This window comes from Maniola jurtina, chromosome 15 (assembly GCF_905333055.1).
Source record: "Maniola jurtina chromosome 15, ilManJurt1.1, whole genome shotgun sequence".
In the NCBI taxonomy this organism is placed as follows: domain Eukaryota; kingdom Metazoa; phylum Arthropoda; class Insecta; order Lepidoptera; family Nymphalidae; genus Maniola; species Maniola jurtina.
This window is the reverse complement of record NC_060043.1, coordinates 8,193,927-8,220,636: the sequence shown is the minus strand read 5'-3', so window position 1 is coordinate 8,220,636 and position 26,710 is coordinate 8,193,927. Positions and strand designations below refer to the sequence as shown.

Here is a 26,710-nt window from a genome sequence, read left to right as displayed (position 1 = left end):
GGGAAGTCCGTCACGTGACGTCATCGCCCCACTATCCACAGTCGAATGGGAAAAGCGAACGCACAGTAAAAACGATTAAACAATTGCTCAAAAAATGTATCGACTCCGGTCAAGATTTTTATGTTAGTTTACTGAATTATAGGACGACGCCGCGTGATGGTATAGACTCTCCGGCACAAATTCTCATGGGTAGACGTCTTAACACAAAGTTGCCTATAAATCATAGGTTATTGAAAGAAAAAGTTGATAATGACGCTAACTACAATGCCGTGTTAAAACATCAGAAGGATATAAAACAACATTTTGATAAACATGCGACTCCGCTCAGGCATTTGTCAGCTGGCGAAAGGGTGATTCTTGCAGATGGAGTAAGGCGCAAGCCAGTTTCAGTGGTAGCACGCGCACCGGAGCCGCGTTCCTATTTCGTGCGAGACGACGCCGGCCGTGTGTGTCGTCGCACGCGTCGTCACCTCGTAGCGCGCACAGCTCAGCCTGATGCGGGTACTGATGGCGACAATATCAAAACACAAGCATCCAATCTGGTATCAACGGATGATAAAGAAGGTTCGCCTCAAAATACCAAAACTGGTGGTCCCACACCTATAAAGCCTACTGGCTCAGGTGTGGTGACCAGAAAAAGGGCGAACCTCCTGGCAAGATTACAAAATGAAAACGTCTAGTTCAAGTATTTTATACTTTAATACTAAGTTAATACTAAGTACCCACTTCTTATTTTTTATATTAATTGTCATTAATTAGGAATTAATAAATAAGTGTTAATATATTATAAGTAGATGTCATATAAAAAAAAAAAAAAAAAAAAAAAAAAAGGGAAAGGTGTGGTAGGAATAAGTAAAATAAATATGTATAGATCTTAGAATGAGGTAGAAGTTTATACCCATTGTGTTTGAAGTAATTTTAAAATCTTATGTATTCTGTTTATCATGTACCTACCCTGTAATTCATAGACTTATTATATGCCAGTGGCACATTATTATATAAGAAGGGAGATGTGGTGTATGTAGGTATAATGAAATATATATTAATATGTGGGTACTCAATAAAGTCAGTATTGAATCAGCCATGCGTGTTTCACTACAAGTTCTTTCGAATCGTCAAAAGCATCTACCACTGGTTCGGAATGCCTTTCCTACCGAGAAGAACCAGCAAGAAACTCGGCGGTTGCTCTTTTCAAAGATTTGATATACAATATTATGCCATGTATAAAAGCAATTGAAGTCCTGCGCATTGCTGGAGCGAATCGAAGTTCAAATCCACGCTTTTTTATCATTTACATAATCTTCGATAGTATAATATGCTTTTCTCAAGAGCATATTTTTAATAGATTTTTTGAACCTGTGTAAAGGCAAGTCCAAAATTGACTGAGGAATTTTGTTATAGAAGATTATACCCATTCCCACAAATGACTTTTGGACCTTCCTGAGACGGAGCGTAGGAGTCGCAAGCCTGTTACGGTGTCTAGTCAGCCTGTTGTGTAGATCGCCAACCTTCTTGTAACTAAGAATATTTTGTCTTACAAAAATTATGTTGTTGTAAATATATTGAGAGGCTACGGTAAGGATACCTATTTCCTTAAATTTTTTTCGAAGTGAATCGCGTGGTTTTAAGTTATAAATTGCGCGTATTGCCCTTTTTTGTAATACAAAAATTCTCCCAATATCTGCCGCTCTACCCCATATTAAGATTCCATAAGACATAATACTATGAAAATAAGCAAAATATACTATCTTTGCGGTCTCCACGTCAGTTAATTGTCGAATCTTTCTAACCGCGTAAGCAGCAGAGCTTAGTTTGCCAGCAAGAGTTGATATATGGGTGCCCCATTGCAGCTTCGCATCTAAGGTTATCCCCAAAAATGTAGTAGTCTCTTCTATTTTCAAAATATCATTATTTATCCTTAAATTAATGTTACTTGTGTACTTGGTATTGGGCAGTGCGAATTCAATACACTTAGTTTTTTTTGCATTTAAAAGTAGATTATTTACAGTAAACCAGTGAGTTACCTGAGATATGGCACCATTTATATCGTCAAAATTGTCCTTATTTCTATCGACTTTAAAAATCAAAGACGTATCGTCAGCAAATAGTACGATATCGCAAATATTTTGGACTACATATGGTAAATCGTTTATGTATACTAAGAACATGAAAGGACCTAGAATAGAGCCTTGAGGAACACCCATTAGTGAGGCTGATCCGGATGACTTCACATCATTCACACATACTGTTTGAATACGATCACTAAGATAGGACGCAATGAGACCAAGCGCAGTGTCTTTGATTCCATAGTGGCTCAATTTAACTAAAAGAGTCTCGTGCTCAACGCAATCAAATGCCTTGGATAAATCACAGAAAATACCAATGGCATTCTGTGACCCCTCCCACGCATTGAATATATGCTTTAACAGCATTGCGGCCGCGTCGGTTGTTGATCGACCTTTAGTGAAGCCATACTGTTCAGAATGGAGTAGCTTATTAAAATTGAAATGCTGAAGCAGTTGGTTGAGCATGATTTTCTCAAATATCTTGCTCAGTGTTGGCAAAATTGAAATTGGCCTGTAATTGTTTGGGTCATCAAGACAAAAACACGCCTGAAGGTACTACATAAAGTTCTCAAAGCAGTTAATGTCTGTCACTCCACACTGGGCCACCGTGGTGGACCATGGCTTGAATCTTTCGTAGTTTCAAAGAAGACCCGTGTTCAGTTGTAGTGGGCCGGCGATGAGTTGATGATGACGATTATGAGATGAAACTTTTCCAAACCAAAATTTTTAGACTACAACAGTCTAAAAATTTATTAGAAAATCACACTTCACACTGCACACTAATATTATAAGGCGAAAGTTTGTGTGTATGTGTGTGTGTGTGTGTATGTTTGTTACTCCTTCGGCAAAAACTACTGGACGGATTCATAATATCCTGGATTATCACATAGGCTACTTTTTATCCCGGAAAATCAAAGAGTTCCCACGGGATTTCGAAAACCCTAAATCCATGCGGGCGAAGTCGCGGGCATCGGCTAGTAAAATGTTTAATAAACTGTAACGATTTCAGGAAACTTAAACTACAACTTTAATCACATACTAACTATGTATACTGTCTGTCTGTACTGTCTGTCTATATTGCGAATAAGTACGAGCTCCACGTCAGTTTGCACATAATTAGTGCTGCACTCCTTATGTTTGCTCTCTAGTCTCTACTACTCGCAGAAGCTAACTACCTTATAAATTGTCGTTTACTACGTTTGATAGTTGCTTGTACTCGAAACTGCAACTCGAAATTAGACTTTTTTCATTTAATTGAAATAAAATTGTAAGTTGCTTGAAGTCCAAACGGACATGTACTGTTATTTTAAATTAAACATAATAAAGAACAGTACCACAGTTCACGACAATTCATCATCATCGCGTGCCTTCTTCGAAACGAAGTTTGGCGATCATCATCCGAAAAGCTTCTCTATTAAAAACCGCCTCTTTCAACTTCGGGTAACTAAGCCCTGTCCACCCGCTTATGTCGTCCAACCATTTACGTCTTTGGCGTCGTGATTTCTTCATGATGATTTCTTCAATCATCATGAAGAAATCACGACAATTAAGGAACTTCTAACAAAACGTGGAGACATCGAGGTCACTGGCAGGCGTCAAATGTTGTGTACTACTTTGACGCAGATAGCCCTAAAGTAGCCCTACTTTTCTTTGATTTTACGTCACCATAGCCTAACATTTGACATAATCGTCGATTCAGGATCAAACCGAGAGCTCCCTCACTCTAGTTCACTGAGACTCTACTTAATAAAAATTACTTAATATTACAAAAAACCGGCCAAGTGCGAGTCAGACTCGCGCACTGAGGGTTCCGTACTCGGGTATTTTTTCCGACATTTTGCACGATATATCAAAAAAATATCATGCATAAAAATAAATAAAAATCTGTTTTAGAATGCCCTAAAGAATTTAAGCCCTTTCATATTATGATACCTCACTTGGTATAGTTATTTTTCTTTGAAAATTGAAACACATTTTAATTTTTTTTAGTGATGTAACCACAAATTCACAGTTTTCAGATTTATTCCTATATCTGTACTATAAGACCTACCTACCTGCCAAATTTCATGATTCTAGGACAACGGGAAGTTCCTTTTAGGTTTCTTGACAGACAGACAGACAGACTTGACGGACGGACGGACGGACAGACGGACAGACAACAAACTAGGGTTAGGTTTTTCTTTTTGAGGAACCCTAAAAATGAAGAAAATAAGCTGCTCTTCGTTGAAAATATCAAGCAAAACAGTAAGTATTCATTGTTATGACGATTTTAATCTGTATTCGCTTGTTAGTTCTCGATTCTTCACTTCTTAGAATTCATGTCTCAAGTGAAAACTTCTTGAGGACAATTCAGAATGCATCTTGGAAAACTTCGCCTAATGGCCGCTTCACAACTTCTTGATAATGCCCTTCGATTGACACTAAGGTTAAGTACTCACTTACCTTTTATTTTTTATATGCAAATTATTTTTCTAAAATTGTAATAATTTTTTTTTCCGGAGTTCGGATACTGTTTTTTTTTTCAGAATCGGTACCACAAGCGATACTATACAAATAAGAAAATAATCACACAATACTTAATTGTACCTTACAGGTATAGAAGGCCCACTGCGCAAAAAGGAATAAGTGCTTGTTCACACAGGCTGCGTAAGCGTAGACGAAGCGCGTACCATTGCGTTGTAATGAATGGAACTGTATGAAACATGGCATACCGCTTGCGTGGCGTGAACGTGCACGTAGACGTAATGCGTGCAGTTATGTCTACGGGTTCACGCGCGTCACTACGCACGTATCACGTGTACGTGCTGCATACGCAATTGGTGTGAATCGGCCATAAATAGCGACTCTGGTTGCGTTCCAACAAAGTGCAGTTCAGCTCGGACCGCCCTGCAATCTAAAATTTAATAAATGCATCTCTTCCCATCGCGCAAGCTCTTATCTCTTAAGTCTTAACTCTCATACTCTCGTAGACGATAACTGACGTGAAGAGGCACGCCGCCCGTAGGTAGGTATTCATATTTATCGAGTCAGGTGACCATGGCCTACTACCTGTGCTACTACTATGTAGTATAGTGCAGGCTGTAAACCACGTCGTGTGTTGATAAAACGCAATGCGAGCCACACCACTTCTCAAAAACTATGGCATTGCAGGGCTACAGCGTAGGTAACACAGGTTAAAATATGACGAACCTATAGAGCAAGGGCACAGGCCCACCTCTATCGTCACGCCTTCAGTCAACCAACAAGTACACAATCGTTTGTGTGTCATCATCATCGTTAACCGATAGATGTCCACTGCTGGACATACCTATGTCCAGCAGTGGACATCTACGACCTTTGTTGGCAATTCCACACGTCCACTAAGTGGGGGTTCTGTCAAGTATCAACGCTGCATTTTCCGGTACGAGCGTGGAACTAAGTATAGGAATCAGCTTAGTGTGTATTCACATGTACCACAACCACACCACGTCGCAGCGACAAAATGTGGTCAAGCTGTGGTTACGTGTGAATAGTGTCGCAGCGGCATTTTGCAGTTGCGTTGTGGTACCGACAAAATGTGATGTGGCTGCGCGTTGTCGCTGTCGTTGCAATGTGGTAACCGCGTGGTCATGTACAGTTATACTCCGGCTTTCGTAGAGAAAACACGGCTTGACTGAACGTAGTCATGGAGGAAAGATTGTTGTTGCTATCCTTGTTATGGCTTTTATTAATAAGAAGAAGACGACGAAGAAGCTAGGCGCGCGCTGTTGATGACGTCATGTCGTGGCGATGTGGCCGCGGTGCCGCCGCCGGTGGTAGCGTTGCCGTCGCGATGTGGTTGCGATGTGGTCGTATTACACAGGTGGTCGATAACAACGGCAAAATGTGGTACGTGTGAATTGTAATATTAATTTTCAATACAAAATATACGCCCGACCACATGGCGTCGTTGTGGTGTGGTTGTGGCTGTGGTGTGGTTGTGGTACGTGTGAATTGATCCTTAGTGAGAACGAGGGACGTTTGACACGCGTTGTCGAAACTAGGCCACACAACCCTCGTAAACGTAAATAGTTTTCCATGGTTTATTCCCTTACGTATACACAAGTATGTGTAAGTATCCCATTAGTTTGGTAAAATGGTCCATTTGTTTTGCGTCTGCGTGCAGCGGGTTGAAAAAATTCATCCGTCCGCCCGAAAACCAGGCTCCGTACATTTTTTGCTAAATATTAATCTACCCACGCATTTTTTATTGTCAAGGGAAAATGTTTCGTGCTCAGACAATGTGGATAGCCTTTAGCAAGAATTTGTAGACAAAATATATTTTGCAGCGCACGTAGGTAGGTACACATTTATATTTTAGCCCTCGTAAACCTGCTATTGCTTAAATACATGCCTATGTAGTATGTACACATTACGTTGGGATTGTAGGTAATTAACTAGCGTACATCCCCTAAGCCAAAGGCTATTTTAGACTGTAACTGCTGTGAATGATTCTAAATAGCGCCAAAGTGAGCGCAAACCACGAGATGGTATACATTACTGCGAAAAACGTATATTTTTAACTAGGTACCTATTAAAACTACAATAATTATGGTCCCCTCCAAATTAAACTCTCGCGTTCTAATATGAGAACTGAAATGGACAAATATCTCATTAGCATTTCTTTGATGTGCCCGATGCGGCCGAATCTTGCAGAGACGTGTAGCTTGTGTCTCTGGCAGGTAATCGTTTTGCAAACAATACTATTATTAGTGTTACTTACTTTTCAAGTTAACGTTAACAATGTAAACGTAGCTTAGATACAATTCTTGAAGATTTTTACCATTTCAGGATCACATTTTTTATGAGAAAACTTATACTCAGGCTCTGATCATAAAAATAATTACTTTACAAGGAGAAAAAATAATAACGTGAATGCAGTACAAGTATAAAGCAGAAAACATCCCCCGTTGTAAACCGATATAGAAGCCGCATGATAAAAGATCCAGTGCGCAATTCTATTATCTGGGATCTTATATGTATTTTCCTTTTATATCTATGCGAGTTCTGTTCAGTCTTGATACTTATGTAATGTGCTATTAAAATAATATGTACCTATTGGGTTTCACGTATTTCTTGGGGTTTCGAGCAATTTACTTGTCTCCCCTAGGTATAATATTATTGTGATCGAGAATATTGCGAACAATAAACTTAGAATGGACAGTGTAGAAATCTGAAAGTGACCATCCATCGCTGCGCACATTTAGGACATACTTAGGTGGTGCCATTCTCTTCATTTCACGCAAATGACGTAGGTACGTACGCTGCGTGTCTGTCTGTACCTAGATGTACTCGTATAAAAAGAAAAGTCCTGACTCTCCCACTGACTCATCAGCGCCCAGTCCAAGGCCTTGGATCTAAGAGCTGGAATTCTTGCACAGTGATTCCCTTTACAATGTACACAGTAATGCCGGACTGTTCGAAATCCTCACTGAATAGGGAATAACGAGAATTTATACTTTCATTCGGTAATGACACCGCGGGCAATTTCTAGTGGTTCTATATAAACCAAGCCTAAGCAAAAGAGAAAAATGCATTAAACTCCTTAAAAAGTTAAGTATTACTATCCAGGTCGGCAAATGGACAAAGAAAGATAATGTTATTTTAATTGTAAGTACCTACTCGTAAATGCTATTCGCAATCATGCTCAGTAGGTCAAAGGGTAAAAGTTTTTCAGCAAAAACATTTTCCTAGCAAAAACGGTAAATGACAGAACCATAATAGAAAAAGGTCTAAAAAGCATAAAAGCGAACAATAATGTTCCCGGCGAAGAGAACACTTGTCTTATGCCGTACTTAATGCGCTGTCAGGACAGACAAAAGGCTTTTTTTAAAAGATTGTAAAAATATGGCCGCCTAGCCCATTGTGTGCTTCGCTTTATTCAAATTCCTTTTTCCCTCTCATTTCCCTATTTTTGTGTTGGAAGGATTAATAATAGTAGGTAAAGGTACCCGAAAATTGTATTATTGCCCTCGGAAAATCTCACACAATTTTTTGGAGATTGCCTGTATCATTATGACGAGACTACGAGAGACGGGGGTTACCGATTTTAATAAAGCTCAGGATTGAAAAGGATGCTACATTTATTTTAATACATATCTACTATTGTAACTATAGGTAGCTAATTATCATTATAAAAGTCTGGGTAGGTACTTGTAGTTATCCACTATCCAAGCACACAAGCAAACTTTGTCCTAGTTTTATACTTTTAAGTATACAAAGAACATTTGGCTTGTTAAACATGAGCAATACATTCTCTCTTTACTAACTGTCCCTGTTGAGCCGCTATGGAAACGTAAAGTTGGTGCTAGGAATTAGGGCACAACAATTCTGCAATGGGTTAAAGAACCCGCATCCTCGTTTGCTCACTAATTTTATTTAAAAAAACCTTTCGGAGTTCAGTTCAGTCCGATTATAGAGCTATTGAGGATAGGTCAATAATAAAGTTGAGTGGTTAGGTAGATAGTAGTACCAACTTACTTGCTCTTAACTAACTTGAAGGCTGCCCCTCGAACCTACGAAATCCGATAAACCACATCTAAAGTCTGAAACTCACACAAAACAAACGTAAAATATTACGCAACATGTTTACTAAGAACGTTATTAATCGTCTTGTGGTTATAAATCTCAACATTTTACTGCTAAGTTATTTATCGGAGTGTTACACGATCGTGAGAATATGGTTTCTGTTATTTTTCAAAGTTTGAGTGTGACTGAAACAAACTTATAATCAAAAAACAACTCGACAAGTGTAAATTAAAAATTTATAACACTCCCGACAAGTAAAGGTTACAAGTAAACTAGAAAAGAGCTGATAACTTTCAAACGGCTGAACCGATGTTCTTGAATTAGGTATAGCTAAGAACACTCTCGATCAAGCCACCTTTCAAACAAAAAAAATAAAAAAATAAAATCGGTTCATTAGTTTAGGAGCTACGATGCCACAGACAGATACACAAACACACAGATACACAGATACACAGATACACAGATAGGTACACACGTCAAACTTATAACACCCCTTTTTTGGGTCGGGGGTTAAAAAGTGCACGTTTTTCTTTAAGACAGCGGAGAAATGAGTGTTGCTTTCGAAAAGTATCACTTGTGCTTTGACATGAGCAGTTTTTTTTAACTTATTGTTTTTAAAAACAAATCAATAATAACAATTAAAGAAAATACTTACAACTATCACAGCTTGGAAAACAATAGCTTTTGACCTTTGGTTGGAAAGCCTCCATTGGTTCCCAAATGATCCATAACTCATTTCAAGAAACAAATCAATCTACAGGCTATCCTGTATGTAGGTATGCTGTATGCATGTTATGTATGAAATAATGAACAGCGCCCTTAGCGAACCATTTTATAAATTGATTTTCGACATAAAAATCAGATCTAGGTAACAAGACTTCACAGTCAAGCGGGTGTAGATAGCACTCCTAAAAAGCTCACACAAAGTTCCTAGCAGCATAAAATAATATTGACATTTTGTTTCAGCTTGCAACAGAACGTACATGGGCGATGTCGGTCGGACATACGAACTGGAGGTTCGAAGGCCGAGGGAAGACCATCTGCCGTTTGTATGTCATCTTAACTTCACTGCTAATGGTGGCAGCTATGGCGATATTATACAAGTACGTACCAACATGAAAAAACGTAGTAAAAAATGTTTTACCCAGGACGACAGGCTTAGACTGACGTTCTGAGATGTAGAAAGATGTAAAACAGGGTGATGATGGAATCATTTTATTCCTTCGCGGAACTTAGGGGCGCAGCAAGTGTTCTCCATGTCTCCCTAACTTTGGCTGCTGCCTTGACGATTTCACAAGAATCCCACTCTACTAAGGTCTGCTTCAATGGACCTCCTCCTGGTGTTGATTGGTCGACCAGGTCTCCTTCGACCAGCAGGCTTCCATCACTTCCCATGTTTTAAATGCAAAAGTGTCTCTTTATTGGTTTATTGTCCTTCAATAATATTGCAACGAAGCAACGGATTGATGTGATTTTTTACATAGGTACAGATACCTGGAAAGTGACATAGGCAACTGTTTATCTCGGAAAGAGTTCCCACATGATTTTTAAAAACCTTTGATCCAGGCAGATGAAGGCGCGAACATCGGCTGGTCACTAATAATTTAATGCCATTTTATACTTACCCTAAAATAAAGATTTCTCCCTTCAGTAACAAAGTTACCACATAACACACAGTGTGCTAAGTACTTTAGTAATAACCTCAAAGCAACAGTACAAAGACACTAAGAGAATATCCCTAACCACATAATCTTGTTTCAGCTAACATTCGACACGTTCACAGTGGGGAAATTCGTGTCCTTCACCTCGGATGGATGTCCGGACGGGCATATGACGATACTTGAGAATAGCCCGTCACCGCCCACGGGGCAGTGGTGTGGCTCAGCGTGGGGCTATACAGTGTACTTCAGTGAAACTGACTCGATTAATATGACGCTTAGGTTGGATAGACTGAGTCAACAGGTAAGTTTGTTTAAAAAGTAAATATCATTTACCTTTACCTCTTATGACTAAATCTATGATCGTGCATATTATGACGATACTTGAGAATAGCCCGTCGCCCCCCATGGGGCAGTGGTGTGGCTCAGCGTGGGGCTATACAATGTACTTCAGTGAAACTGACTCGATTAATATGACGCTTAGGTTGGATAGACTGAGTCAACAGGTAAGTTTATTTAAATAGTATATCATTTACCTTTACCTCTTATGACTAAATATATGATCGGGCATATTTTGACGATAGTTGAGAATAGTCCGTCATCCCACACGGGGCAGTGGTGTGGCTTGGAGTGCATGTATACAATAAGCTCGTTTTTTGTACACACACTTTTAGTTATACGCACATCGTACGAACATAGACGCGCTTGTAAGCTCAAATATGCTCGAGTCGCAAGACGCCAGCTGTTGCCAACCCACGTTGCTACGATTGAATCACTGGTTAAAAAAAAAATGAATGTGTGTCTGTAGGTGCGTTCTTCTTATTGAAGCACTACATGCAGTGCGCGTGTAAGCGTGTATGCCAAAACTAACGTAAAACGTACAGAAAAAACGATAGTCTGAAACCATCCTAAATATTAAAAGAAATCATTGCATTTAATTCAAAATAAATTGTTAATAGATATCATAATTGATTCAACCAGCTTCGTTTCTGTTACTATGATAAACATATCTAATAATAAATGATTGTTAAGCCTAGGTTTGAAATCTAGATCAGCAGTTTCACTGGTTCGCTTTTAATGGGTCACCAGAGATGAATGGATGTAGCATAGGATAGGCGTAGCAGTTATAAATTATTATTGTGCTCATTTTGAAATGACGTTGTATCTATTTGTTACATTGTGATACCCTCGTGATACCTAAATAACTACAAAGCTTGTTGTTTGTTGTTAAATCACTACTTTAAGCACTAAATTATATTAAAAAAAACGGTCAAGTGCGAGTCAGACTCGCGCACTGAGGGTACTTTTTCCAACATTTTCAAATCATCATTTATTTGCTCAAATGTAGGTTAGCATAGATTTTACAATTTATTTTAGTATCACTACACTTGCCATGTAATGGCGTGCAAATATTTTACATAAGCAATGTAAACTACACTAAATAGTTTAAATGTACATTGAATATGCTCAAAATACCTTACACATTACAGTCATACTTAGGTAGGTATACATATACATAGTCATAAATAGGTCTGATTTCACAACACCATCATTACTGTTAAATAAAATATAATTTAAAGCTCTTAAAATTAAAATGTAAATAATTTAATAAATCATGTATCACACTAATATTATAAAGGCGAAAGTTTGTATGTGTGTGTGTGTGTGTGTGTGTGTATGTTTGTTACTCCTTCACGCAAAAACTACTGGACGGATTTGGCTGAAATTTAGAATGGAGATAGATAATATCCTGGATTAGCACATAGGCTACTTTTTATCCCGGAAAATCAAAGAGTTCCTACGGGATTTCAAAAAATCTAAATCCACGTGGGCGAAGTCGCGGGCATCGGCTAGTTATCTATGTAAAATGTCAACAAAAAAGTCACAAGAGTATACAATTAACATACTTAATAATTGATTAATAGACTAGTTCCTCATAATAAATCATTTAGTGTTGAAGAATTCATTTAAACTGTACAAACACTCATTTATTAACCATTGATGCAGTCTTCTTTTAAATACCTATAAAGGCACGATAAATCAAAAACTAATAATTATTATGATTACATCAGACAGACAGACAGACAACAAAGTGATCCTATAAGGGTTTCGTTTTTCCTTTTGAGGTACAGAAATAAAAAGTTGAAATTCGCGTATATCGTAGTGATCTCTAGTAACTTCTAAACTTGTTATTGGATTTACGGTTGATCCGCCCCTTGAATAACCTCATATTAAAATCTTGTGGAGACACTTTCGAAGGGAGTTGGTTCTACAATTTTCATGTGCGTGAAAAGAAAGATGTGTCATAATGGATGGTCGAAGTACATCAGGCATCCAAGTGGTGGTGAAATTGTTTTCGGTGTTTTCGGTGCGGTCCGGTTATAGAAAACAGAGGGTGGAATAAGGTGAAACAACTGTCTTCGATGAAATGATTACTTACTTAGCAAGATTACATAATTGGTTAGTAGAAAAATCAACTAAATACCCCGATTCTACACAATCTTGTCTTTCTTACCCTTAAAGTGATATTGTAAAGAATCAAGCAAGAGGTTCACGAATGAGATCCTGAGTGAAGCGAGCCTATGAGGCCAAGTGGAGTGAAGGTGGAGGTGGACAAAAAAATCTGCCGACATATTATGAAGTGAAATGAACGTCGAGTGGACAAAGCTGAATGTAGGGCAAGGGATGGTAAAGCGAACCTTCTGGCCCATGAGAAAAAAAGGCTATATTTTTCTTTGAAATTTAAAATTATCATTAATTAGCAAATGTATTACCAAAGCTTTTACTAACAAAGTAAATACGGTAATAAACGGTTCTTTGTTTTGTCTGAATACAAACCTGAAACAACACAAATAGCGTATAAAAGACAAACAATCATTTGTCTGGCGTCCATTATTTATTCGTCTGCGTCAACGTTAGTAATTATAAAGTTGTTATGTCGGTGTAATTAAGTCGAGATCGATATAACTACGAAGGTTATTTACCCGAACTTTGCGTTGGTGTAGGTAACTGAGTATTTCAGAATGTTGATCCTAGTTTATTATTCACATTATTCATAGTATATTAATATAACATTACGTAGTTACTAAAGGATAAGCTCACACTGTGCTACAAAAATTTGTTTATCAACATTACGATCGATATTGTTTTTATATTGGAAGAGATCTTAGTTGCTATAATAGTCAATGTTTAATATCAACATACATCATCAATATTAACCTATCGCCGACTCACCACTGAGCAAGGGTCTCCCCTCAGGATGAAAAAAGCTTAGCCATAGCCTATTTACTATACGGGCCAAGTGTGGATTTCTAGACTTTGAGAATTTTACGTAGAAATCTCAGGCATGCAGGTTTTCTCATGATGTTTTGTTCATCGTTAAAGCAAGTGATATTTAATTGCTTAAAACGGACATAACTCCGAAAAGTTAGTGCTCGGGATTGAAACCCAGACTCCCCCGACTAAGAGACCAAGATCTTAACCACTTGATCTATTGACTATCATCGCTTGATGTTGATCAATGTTGATGTTGTATGTTGATACATAAGTGTTTTTATTTCCTATCTTATCAAATCCTACTGTATACGATAAATCGATAAACATTACGATTTTGCTTGCATTAGTGATGTACCAATGCCAAAATTAACACCATTAGCATAGATTGATAAACATAATGCAAATCCGAGAAAGATAATCTGTTATAATCGCTATCGCTCATTTGCATGTCGATTGTCGACTAACTAAGCAAGTTTGTTTAGCTTGATCAGCGTTACCAACTCTAACATAAATTAACAACGTCAGCACATCAGAAAGTTACCCGTTATACTAATAAGGGAACGAAGATATTTATCTTCATTAGAGTATCTAAGCACCCCTTTATGTTATACCAACTTGACGTAACAAACATGTTTTCACTTGTGACTCGCCTAATATTTCACATCGCCCCGAATTTAACGGTTCGGTGACCTTATACTTTATCTCCCTTTAGCAGGCACATTATCTAAACCAAGGGTTGAACTTTCGATCGATTAATTAAGTGATGATTACGAACACCCTCCGGACCGTTGGATAGGTTCAAATACGATAATGAATATAATTACTTCGATATTTAATAATGGCAATTATATTCGCGTCAAAGAATCTGTTTGAAATATCTCCCATTGGATCGAGTTTTCCTCCCAATTTCAGAACAATTTTAACGATTTCGTACGGATTTATTTCATTATTATCTACCTATAACATTATGCATTCTCCATTTCGAGTATTTCCAACCTTTCAGTTTTTAGGATTCCGTATATCAAAAGCAAAAAAGGTACCCTTTGCCTGTAGGTACGCTTGTAGGTAAAAAATTTAAATTTTAATACACATATTTTGGTCTATGATCTCTTGGATCAGTTAAAAATCAAACTATTAAGTGAACGCAATAAAAAATACGCCTATTTTTTTAAATCCTTTATTTATAGGCTTTTACAACGCCTTTTATATGCTGCATATTTTAACACTCGCAATAAAATTGTAACCACTACTACCTACTACTGGTAGTAGAATCATGAAAGGCAGGAAGCAAGATTTTACAGCTTAAGTCAATGACTTTCTAAGCAAGGACATCGCACTGGCGCGCATAACAAGGGACCAAGTAAGTGTGCTTATACTCGGTGTAAGCACACTTTCTTCATTAGTCGCATGTTGACTGCAAAGCTGTCAAGACGCCTAAATGCGCGATCAAAAAGTGCCGAAATAATACGTTAACGACGCAGAAAAGAGGTGGTGTGACTTACCACCGGTAAGTTAATTTTATTTACGTAAGATAACATGCGAAAAAGTGTAAAATACTTAGTAAAACCATTGAAAACACTAGAAATATCTAAAATTATTTACAATGTTCCCATTTCTTTCTCTCACGCACATCGGAAAGAGACAGATGGAAGGGCGCGTCACGAATGTCGGAAAAACAAAACTGTGGAGTAGCTTTTTTTTGTTCAATGTAAAATCTATTGGCCATTATTGTATCTCATTTATTTTATTACTAGCTGTGCCCGCGACTTCGTTCGCGTGGAATAGCTCTCAGCGCGCTTTATATAGCCACGAACGCTCAGACGCGAGGCGTGTATCTGTACGTTAAAAATGTTCGCCGCGATTCTTTAAATTGACATAACTTTTTTATTTATGAACCGATTGACATGAAATAAACACTAAATGTTAAGTGAAGCTTACTACAATATATTAATGACAACCGTATCTAAATCGAATAAGCCGTTTCTGATATTAGCGTGCACAATCACACAGACAAACAGACAAAAAAAAAATTAATTACAATTTCGGGTTCGGCATCGATAAAAAAAAAGTAGCAGGGGTTGTTATTATTAACAACCCCTGCTACTTTTTTTTATATATTTCCATTGTACAGACACCACTTTTCTACAATTTTATTATATGTATAGATAGATCTTTTGACGACCTCCGGTGCGCAGTGGTAACGCGGTGGATTTGTATGACGAGGGTCCCGGGTTCGATTCCCGGCTGGGCCGATTGAGATTTTCTTAATTGGTTTAGGTCGGCTGGTGGGAGGCCTTTGGCCATCTTGATTCAAGGCCCATCTTGAATCCACCATTTTGGTTTTATTTTTCAGCTCCCTGTCAATTGGATGAAGTTCTGAGTGACATTTGTTCGAGCATCCCACACCTATCTTCAATACCCTGGCCGTGCTCCTCACCGAAATCCTCAATCATCAGCTCTATCCATATTTTTCCTCCGAATCATTTTTTGTCCTCTATACGAAACCATCGGTAAAAAAAAACAAACAAAATTTTACAGAAGAGTTGATCAAATGAGTCAGTCAGTCAGTCAGTCAGTCAGTGAATCAGCACGAGCAGAATAGTATATAGTATAGATATAGTATAATAGTTTCATATTTACAAAAACGAAAAATCTCTCAAAGAAATAACAAAAATTAATAGTGCTACACTACTCCATTCCATTTTTTGTTCAAGTTTGCTTCTAAAATCACCTTATTCAGCTTCGAGTGCAATAATCGATTTACATTGCGGCTTAATCACTGAGGTTAGTTTACAGGACTTGAATGTTAGCGGGAATGTATAAATGGAGCAGTTGAAGCTACATAGGGTGAATTTAGAAACGTGTGCCATGTTTGAGCTCTTGTGTTGTATGCCACGATGTGTCCATGCTTAGAAAGTCATTGGCTTAAGTATAGGAAAAATCCGAAAAACGAATAAAGGAAGTTTGCTAACTCCAAGTTTTGTCCATAAAATCAAAATTTATATAATACTAGCCGATGCCCGCGACTTCGCCCGCGTGGATTTAGGTTTTTTGAAATCCTGTCGGAACTCTTTGATTTTCCGGGATAAAAAGTAGCCTATGTGCTAATCCAGGATAATATATTATATCTCCATTCCAAATTACAGCCAAATCCGTCCAGTAGTTTTTGCGTCAAGGAGTAACAAACATACACACACACACACACACGCACACACACACATACAAACTTTCGCCTTTATAATATTAGTGTGATAAGTAGGACAAAATCTAGTGTCTCTTCGTCATAGGACATGTTTTGTCTCTAAGTTAGTCCTAAACTAGAATAATAATATATTGCTGATAATAATTTTGAGCATTTTGGCTAACGAGGGATTAATCTAACCACAGGCCATATCAGAGGTGGAACGCTTGAACTGTAATTTTTCAGCTGTGAGTAATGCAAAGTTATTTAGCGTAGATAATCCTTCGCAAATAGAACGTTGGTACTAATTAAACACGGCGAATAACCGGCATAATAATTTCGAATGTTATTATAGGATTAGTTATTGTGATTCTGGTTTGTTTATGCGATAAAGTTTATGCAAATATAATAAGTAATTAAACATACTTAATAATATTATGATTATTGATTAAAATAATTAATTTAGCATTAGGCATCAGCTAGGTATCAGCTACTATTAATTACAGAATCAGTAGGTAAATATGTAGATTGTAGGTATAAGTTTTAATTGACTTATGTATTTTAAAACTTTATATGAATTTAGGTTACGTCTTGTGTATCCTTCAAAATATGTTTTTAAAGAACAGATAGGTATTAGTGGTACAATATTACAGTATTGTAGAAATAAATAAACAACATTATATTTTGTTTCCAAAAGCAACTAACTAACAATTAAATATTTAAAGTAAACATATGGGTAGACGTGTAAAACTAAACGGCTCGCGCTCTTATAATTACTCATGGCAATAATAGATGGCTAACGACTTTAACTGTGCTTACAAATTGGTAGATAACATTTTAATTGGTCTTACTAGAACCTAATATTTAAATTGTTAAGTTGAGGTATTTATCTAGTACAATATTGGCGAAATACTTAATTACAAAGCATGGAAACACTCACAGCTTTGCATTAAGCAGCCCATAAGTGTAATAGTTTCACTATTTAATTTTACACTATTTGGTTTTCAAAAAGAGCAATTGCAAAGTACTTGCCGGTAATTCTCAATAGAATCTGCTTTCCATACCGATGGTAGAGTCTTTAAATATTATAATTGGCACATAAAATAAAAATGTTTCATTTCGTTTACTATAACTGTTAGGTAAAATTATAAAACTAAGACAAATTATCAAAAGTACTCAAATTAATTCCATCACCCCTGTGTCAAAGGTGTGTTAATTAAATGGTAGTTTTATTTCCCTCTATAATAGAATAAATAATAGAATGCACGGAATATATACCACAGGTAGGCTGGTAAAAAATATAGGTAAGTAAGTAACTAGTTGCAATCAAACTAATAATTTTGGAAAGAAATATCAATCAATCAATAAGCCTGTTTGCATCCACTGCTGGACATAGGCCTTCTCAAGAGCGCACCACCATACACTATCCTCCGCCTTTCTCATCCACCCACTTGCCATTACCTTTTTAAAAGGTCGTCAGTCCAGCGGGTTGGAGGTCGTCCCACACTGCGCTTGCTGCAATATGCGGTCTCCACTCTAGAACACGTCTGCCCTAGTGGACAGAAATATATTGAAGAAAAAACGCAGTTCCGTGAAAACTATAATAAAAATCACGATATCAGGCATTTATCATTGAGTTTAGAGTTTTTATTAGGAATTAGTTTTGCCTTTGCAAGAACCATTTTTAAGTCTTTAATAGACTCATTTCTAAGCTAAAATATGTGTGTCTTACTTATACTCTATCATAAATTGTCTAAATAACGAAATCGTTTTGTAAAAAACCTGTGCAGGGAAAAGTAATTATCATCCATACTAACACAAGTAGGTAATGAATGATAGACGTTAATTACTGCCGACACCGGGTATGGGTATAACTTCGACTTTGCGTTTCTAAGACAGCAAGGCGTGGATGCGGAAGGCAAAAGGGGGTTGTGGGAACGGGGGCGAACTCAGCACCTATTTCGACCGCATACTTAGTTACTGCGATCTGTAGTATCATACGAAGTACTGTTATTATCTGCCGTGCACTCCGAGGGAATAAAAAGCAATGCCTATTTCTAAACATTGAAAAGGTTTATGGAAGGAAGTATACTGTTCGTTTTTGGATCTTATAACGTACATAATGAGAACTTTCATGATATTGCTCTAAAGTCAAAAGCCACCATCCACCTTCGACGGCAAGACCTGGGGGGTTATATTGGTATTTTATATAGATAGATGTCCACGCATATCAAAAGGCGCATGAAGGAGAACTGAGACTCGTGCCAGGGCTTTGTTTCACTTTGTATCCAGAAACAGGCAACCAGGCATAGAAGTTTTTCGTATCTACCTTCTCCGGAACATGAAGAGGCGTTTAAATGGATAGGAGATATCGTAACATATTTTGGGGGTTGAAGATTACAAAATTCGTCAACGCATTACGGTTTTTTCACACCTACCTTCTCCAGAACATGAAGAGGCGTTTAATTGGATAGGAGATATCGTAACATATTTTGGGGGTTAAAGATTACAAAATTCGTCAACGCATTATGGTTTTTTGGAATGCGTTGACGAAGAAGCAGAACATACTTAGGTAGGTACTGACGTCAAAGTGTCGCTAATATTGTAGCATTACCACAGTATACTTAATAGTACTACCTTCCAAATTCCAAGGGTATCTATTACGATTGACCACACCAATAATCATAAAACCCCTTCCTCAAATTATTATTAGTCCAAAAAGAAGCTAAAATGTGACTTCATAAGTTACACTAAATTAAATCATTTCCAATCTTACACTTGTAGAATCGGAAAAATAGGTACATTGCAGTAAATATAGGTTTCATAGCATTACTATGTTTTTAGCTCGCATTCCGCACAGATTGAATGATATTGTAGTACAATCATATAACGGATATTGATATGAACGTCACATAATATGTATCAGGAAGAATTCAATCCATTTAATAGAAGCCATAGAAGAAAATGTCCTCATTCACCTTGTTGAGTTCAGAAAATAACAGCCATTTTCCAAGAGTGGCTAGTCCATTAATTACTGAGGCTAATAGAGATAGACGTAGCAATTATATCCGACTAGCTGACGCCCGCGACTTCGTCCGCGTGGATTTAGGTTTTTCGAAATCCCGTGGGAACTCTTTGGTTTTCCGGGATAAAAAGTAGCCTATGTGCTAATCCAGAATATTATCTATCCCTATTCCGAATTTCAGCCAAATCCGTGCAGTGGTTTTTGCGTGAAGGAGTAACAAACATACACACACACACACACACACACACACACACATACAAACTTTCGCCTTTATAATATTAAGTGTGATGGTTTTCAGAAGTTTAATATGTCATTCTCCTTTTAGGGTGTCGGATACAATTTCGACTTCAAGTTGGCGTACAAGTTTCTAAAACGGAGTGAGGCACGCTTGCGGTATGGGAATGCGACGCTCGGGGCGTGGAGAGGGGAACGTGTTACCGGCACATATTGTGACCGCATACTGAGCGACTGTGATCTACGTGCATGTCGAATACAGTCCCCTAACTTCCCTGGTGTATATCCCCGCAATGCCACGTGCACGTACCGCATCGAACATACAAAGGTAAATATGAAGAATCACATCGTCAGATCCGAGTGGAATTCGAAATGAAAGCAGCACATTTTATTTAAAAGAACTATGTAAAAGTTAAAAACTTAAACCCGACTGCGATCGTCTTAATAAACGCTGAAATATTATAGTAAAATTGTTTTTTTGTCGCTTGGTATATTTTAATGTTGTAGTAACATTTACATTTATGAACTCACAATTTTTTCCTCTTTCATTTGACATCCCACTCGATACAATAGCAAAAAAAAAATTGTTTTGAAGACCCCCCTACTTTTTTTCATGTAACATCCGTTAAGTCAATTTTTTTCGTATAAAGTGTAGCCTATGTCACCCGGATTTTTACTACGAATCGATTGACACCTCATTCATCAAAATCGGCTTAGTAGTTTAGGCGCTACGGTGGAACACACAGAATCTGGATACAAACATACATACCCACATACATACATACATACATACATACATACATACATACATACATACATACATACATACGTAGACTGCTAAAATCATAGCCCTTCCTTTTGGCTTTGCCGCAGTCAAGTAAAAATGTGCCACTTTTGATAACTCGAAATCATCATCATTATCATCATCGACCTATTGCTGGTCCACTACTGAACATCTTCTTTCAGAATGAGAAAGATTTAGGTATACCACGCTGGCCAATTGTGAAATGGTAGACATACCTTTGAGAAGATTAGAAATCGCTTTTTTTATATAAAAGCTTTCTAGAATCAGCATAGAAATTAAAAGCCGGGCTTGGCTTAAACGAAATTACATAACCCTTTACATCTGGGTTAAGGGCGTCGCGAATTTACATTAAAACGAGCGTTTCACACATCGCGTAGGTCCATGTGGTTCGTGCGGCTGTTTGTATTAATATTTAATTTAAAATTTACACCAGACTCCGCCACAGGCCTATATACACATACATACATTTTACATTACATATAAATGGTGTTTCTACCCTGCGAGCATTGAATAAACAATCGTATGGCACAAAACATAAAGTATGATTTCCTGTTGACGTGGAAAATAAACGAAAACCACTTTTTCAGATTCCGGCGGATAAACATGTATTGTTAGCGGTTAGACAAACGAACAGCCATAAAATACATATCAAAGATCAGATAGTGAAGTACGATAGAAGTCAAAGGGTTCTCAAGTAAGTACTTGAACAACTTTTACCATAAACTGCTGAGGAAAATTTGTAAGAACGCAATTCTTTCTAATAGAATTCATAGAAGTTTTACAATAAATCTTAACATTAGTTAACTTTCTTACAACTTGATGTCCAATGTTACTAGTTTTAACAACTTAGCACAGAACATTGCTTTTCTTTGGAATCTAAGCTGTTCTAAATACTAATTAAGTTCAATGGCACTGGTACTTTGTCGAAGATGTAGAACTAGTAAATTTTATTTTTACCTAATCTCTTTGGTACTTGCTTTGTTACGTGTTTAATTAGAAAAAATTCGTGGCTGATGCCAGTCTATCTAATCGCAGTAAAGTGACCATATCTCTGCAAAGTTTAAACCTAAAATAAATGTTTATTGACTATTATAATAGCAGTATTAACTTTAAACGGTAGATATAATAAAGTTTGTGTTTCAGGATATGGGATCAATGCAATGTGGTGCAAGACTATTTAACAGTATGGGACGGTCTTACAAGAGATTCTCCTGTACTTGTACGATTGTGTGGAGGAGATGCTGTGCCAGATATAGTCAGCAGAGGTCCTAATATGCTGCTAGAATTTCATACGTCTCCATACGACAATCCTTTTCATCCAGTGCCCATAAGTTACTTGCCTGGTTTCGAACTTGAAGTTGAGGTAGGAAAAATATATTAGAAACAAATAAAAACTGCTAAAAAATAAATATCAGAGGAATATACACAGTACCTGACCCACCAAGCTCATCTACTGCTTATCCCCGAATTTTTAGGGTTCCGTACCTCAAAAGGAAAAACGGAACCCTTATAGGATCACTTTGTTGTCTGTCTGTCTGTCAAGAAACCTATAGGGTACTTCCCGTTCACGTAGAATCATGAAATTTGGCAGGTCTACCTACCTGCCAAACATGATTCTAGGTCTTATAGCACAAATACAGGAATAAAGCCGAAAACTGTGAATTTGTAGTTACATCATTAAAAAAAATTAAAAATGTGTTTAAATTTTCAAAGTATGGTAACTATACCAAGTGGGGTATCGTATGAAAGGGCTTTACCTGTTTATTCTAAAACAGATTATTATTTATTTTTATGCATAATAATTTTTGATTTATCGAACAAAATGTAAAAAAATACCCGAGTACGGAACCCTCGATGCGCGAGTCCAACTCGTTTTTACTTTCTGTTATACTGTTTCCATATTATCACTCTCTACGTCTCATTCTAAGAATTGAGACCTCTTTCCATCAATTACATAATGACCATACCATTAGGTACTACTATATTTTCTTTGTATAATAAATAATATAGTGGATATCCTGCTCATCACCAACCTATAACCAGCCCTAGAAGGGCTCAGGTCATAGTCCGCCACGCTGGCTAAGTGTAAATTGGCAGATTTCGTACACCTTTGAGAACAATGTGGACCACTTTCAGACACGCTGTCCTTCCGATGTTTATGATATTTAATTGCTTAAAACGCACATAGCTACGAAAAGTTAGAGGTGCGTACCCAGAATTGAACTCAGGACCCTCTGAATACGATGCCGATGTCTTAACAAATAGCCGATCACCATTTACTGTATATTTAGCTAGTTGTCATAAAACCCGTATTTTATTTCATACCTTTACCACCGAACACCCAAAAACAGCTCCAAATAATGTCACAAGTAGAAGCAAACAATTCTTTTCATAACAAATCGCCCTGTGTTTGTATTACCAATATTATTCCTGGCAGGTGCTGTACGTGGACAAAGATTCCCATTCGTACGTGAGCTCAGACGGGCGGTGTCGGTTTGTTTTACGCTCCTCAGACAAGACAAGTGGCGTGCTGAGAAATCCGCGCCATTCCCTGCCACCGAACACCTCTTGTGTTTATTACTTTCAAGTAAGTGGACCTTTTTAATTCTTCATTATCATATATACGAGCATAGCTTGTCTGGTGGAAGGCTTCGGCCGTGGCTAGCCTTAACGGAAATGCCGTGTCGCCAAGCGATTAAGCGTTCTGGTACGATGCCGTGTAGTTAGCCCGCTCCCATCTTTGGCTGCATCATCACTTACCATCAGGTGAGATTGCTGGACTAGTAATAGAATCTGTACCATGGCTAATAATATGTTTATTATTTTTATGTAACGCAGGTTTTCAGGTAGCTCTTGTTTATTTATATAGTATATAAGCGATGGTTTATTGCTTAGATCACATAATTGAAAATTCTCTAATAAAACATTATTTTCTAAACCTACTTAATATTTGGTTCGATCTTCTGAGAAAATAAAATTAACAAATGCCTTATTAGCAATTTTTTTAAAGATAAATACCAACGCAATATTTCAAAAAGCATAACTTAATTACCTCCAAGGTATTAGTTAAATACGTAGACCGATAAAATTTAAGAGGATGTATGCCCGAAAGAGTCTACCATTATGTTCTATGCTCTTCAGACAAGATACCTAAGTGTCTTGTTGAAAACCCATGTGCTACATTTTTACCACGAAATACTTCTTGAGTTGCACTACTTTCGAGTGAGTGAAAAGTTTGTCAAACGCCTACTTGTCTTTAGAAAATTCTTACTCTTTTCAGAGTCTCTACTAAAAATTCTAGCCGATTTATGACTTATACTCATATTCGTACCAGATTAGATAGATGTTTAGTAGATTTCGCTTTTAAAGTTGACTCTAGTCGATAACAAGAGGGGTGACTAAAATTTAGAGGGCTGAATTTGGGCACTCACGTCTTTGCACCTCATAGAGACTAGAGTATGTTAAATTGTCGCTCCCAATTTTATTATTAAGTAGCTGATGCCCATAACTTTGTCCTTGGCTTTCTGAAAATCCTATCAAAACTCTTTAATTTTCCCGAAAAATGTAGCCATGTCTATTTGCGGGATAGAAGCTATCTCCGTACAAAATTTGGTCAAAATCCGATTCGTGAAAAGGTAACAAAGCGATATACATTTACACTTTCGCGTTTATTATATTAGTATAGAATTTTATTGATACGGATGAACGTACAACAATCTTCTGCAATAATAAAAAAAAGATTGTGACGAATTGAGAACCTCCTCGTTTTTTGAAGTCGGTTAAAAACATGACATTTTCGCGAAAACTACCTTGAACATAATAAAAACAGGAACACTCATGTAAGAACTTTTGAAAACATAACCCTTCATTTAACTTCACTTTAGACGGACAAAATGGCGTAGAATCTGTGAAGGCAAAGTCATCTAGGTCGTGGTTACTTATGAATAGCTACGTAGAGAGTCGCCGGCAAAGGTCCTTCAAAAGACAAACACATTGCCCGTATTTACCCGCCTTTTGAACGAACTATTCAGGTAGAGAGATTCGCTCCGTAGCTAAAGTTGAATTACTAAAGCATAACCTCGTAGAACTTCTAGACTACGATCTATTTTAAATTGAACTACTTACAGTAGATTAGAGGGCGTACTTGTTCGAGTTTTAGCTATTCAACAGAATTTTTAAACAAAATATAATTTTTTAAAAGTGTTTTTGACTATTCAAGACGTGAAATGAGAATTCCTTTTTAGCGGAGAGATCAAAGATCATATTATTATACATGAATACTTACATAAGTACGCCTTGTAACTAGGAATATATAAATCTTTTTAAATCTCACTTGCGGAGCGCATACGGCTGCAAGCCAAGGTGGCGCGAGAGCAGTCAAAACCGAAAAAGAATTATTATTCAATATTTAAAATGCGTGTGACATGCATTGAACGTGCCTAGTACACTGGTGAACACTGGTGGGAGTGACATAGTCACCTTTGAATAAACCCTTAAAAAAAGAGAAGTTAGTAAGTAAAAGAGTTCATGTAACCACTGACGTCACCAGCATTTCCGCAATGCGGCCAGTGCGGAAGACTTGATACTTAGGTCACGTGCATTCTAGTATTGAAGAATACATTGTGTGCACTTTTCGCGACTCTTGCGCTCCTTGCTTATCGTGAAACGGTCCCGTTGGCAGTAGTAGGTACAATTTGTTATACCTACTCTATGACTTGACTAATGGTTTTCTTGTTTGCAGGGACGTCCAAACGAAATCGTGTGGGTATCGTTTGTCAAGTATCACGCCGCTGGGACGGAGCCGGCGGGGTTCGACCAGCAAAAGGATTGCTCTTCACAACTCACTATTTGGGATGGTGCAGCACCAGACGCTGATCTTGATAGAAAGGTATTTTCTATACTATCTATGACACCTAACCTAAGGCGCAAAGCCGACAGAGGGACCGATGTGACGCTGAAGCGCCGTTTCTTTATTACCTTAACCTCATCTTTTTCTGGACAGTTGATTGAATATTGTTATAGTGAATATGGGTGTGAACACGGCGCGCAGTACACTGAGTATGTTGATTTTTGTCTCACACTAATCTTTGGTGTTGCATCCAGCGCATAGTCAGTCAGTGCCAACGTCCTAATCAGGAGCGTTAGTATAGTATTACATAAAGATCATATGGACGTGCACAGCTCAACCCTTCAAGGTCAATATGTATGCACATATTCATGTAATGATTGACCTGTTAGCGCTACCAGTCAAGCAGTGCGAGGAAACCCAACCTTAAAAATTCTTCTGCCGTGTTTGCCTTCTAGCTATCGCCGCAATTAGAACTTTCAGTTGTGTGTGTTTTAGGCATTTGTCTCTGCTACGAATAAGCATCTTTCCTCATTGAAAATCTGGAGATGCCCGCTGTTTGAATACGCAATGGCGGGGGAAAGCATAATTCTAACTGCCTCATCAGTTTCTTATTAATTGGTACAAAGCAATAAAAAGCATAATCTCAAGTCCCATTAGTAAGGTCGTTATTAGTTTTCAAAGCACCGTTCCCAAAGTTAAATGTAGTATACCCGTCTTAACTGCAGGAAGTAAAGTTTAAAATAATGAAATGTGGAATAACTTAGCTCGCGAAACTTTGCTAGTGGAAGACTAATGCGATGATACAAATACAGAAACGATATAAAATCGGACGTCTTTGCCTGTATTCGTGCCATTTCACTTTGCCAACTACCGCTACCTCCCACTTGACGTCGGGAGCCAAACATTAATTTTCTTTAATGTGTCTGAGCACTCTTGCCGACTCTTAGGTACTAAGCATACGAGTAGCAATCTGAAGAGATGCACGTTCCGGGCGTTTTATTTAATTGAAGGTATATTGAAAGTTATACAAAAATCAACAATCATTTATTTTTAGGGTTCCATACTTCAAA

General features: G+C 37.6%; 1 protein-coding gene across 1 annotated transcript in view; it reads left to right on the top strand.

The window, feature by feature from the left end:
* Positions 1-26,710, top strand: part of LOC123872652 — an 87,030-nt gene that overhangs the window by 47,308 nt on the left and 13,012 nt on the right. Inside the window, exons 3-10 of the mRNA XM_045917062.1 lie at positions 9,579-9,715; positions 10,374-10,552; positions 10,755-10,776; positions 20,078-20,314; positions 21,379-21,485; positions 21,935-22,154; positions 23,229-23,378; positions 25,533-25,679. Coding sequence (XP_045773018.1) covers positions 9,579-9,715; positions 10,374-10,552; positions 10,755-10,776; positions 20,078-20,314; positions 21,379-21,485; positions 21,935-22,154; positions 23,229-23,378; positions 25,533-25,679 — 1,199 coding nt within the window. The remainder of the gene's footprint in view (positions 1-9,578; positions 9,716-10,373; positions 10,553-10,754; positions 10,777-20,077; positions 20,315-21,378; positions 21,486-21,934; positions 22,155-23,228; positions 23,379-25,532; positions 25,680-26,710) is intronic.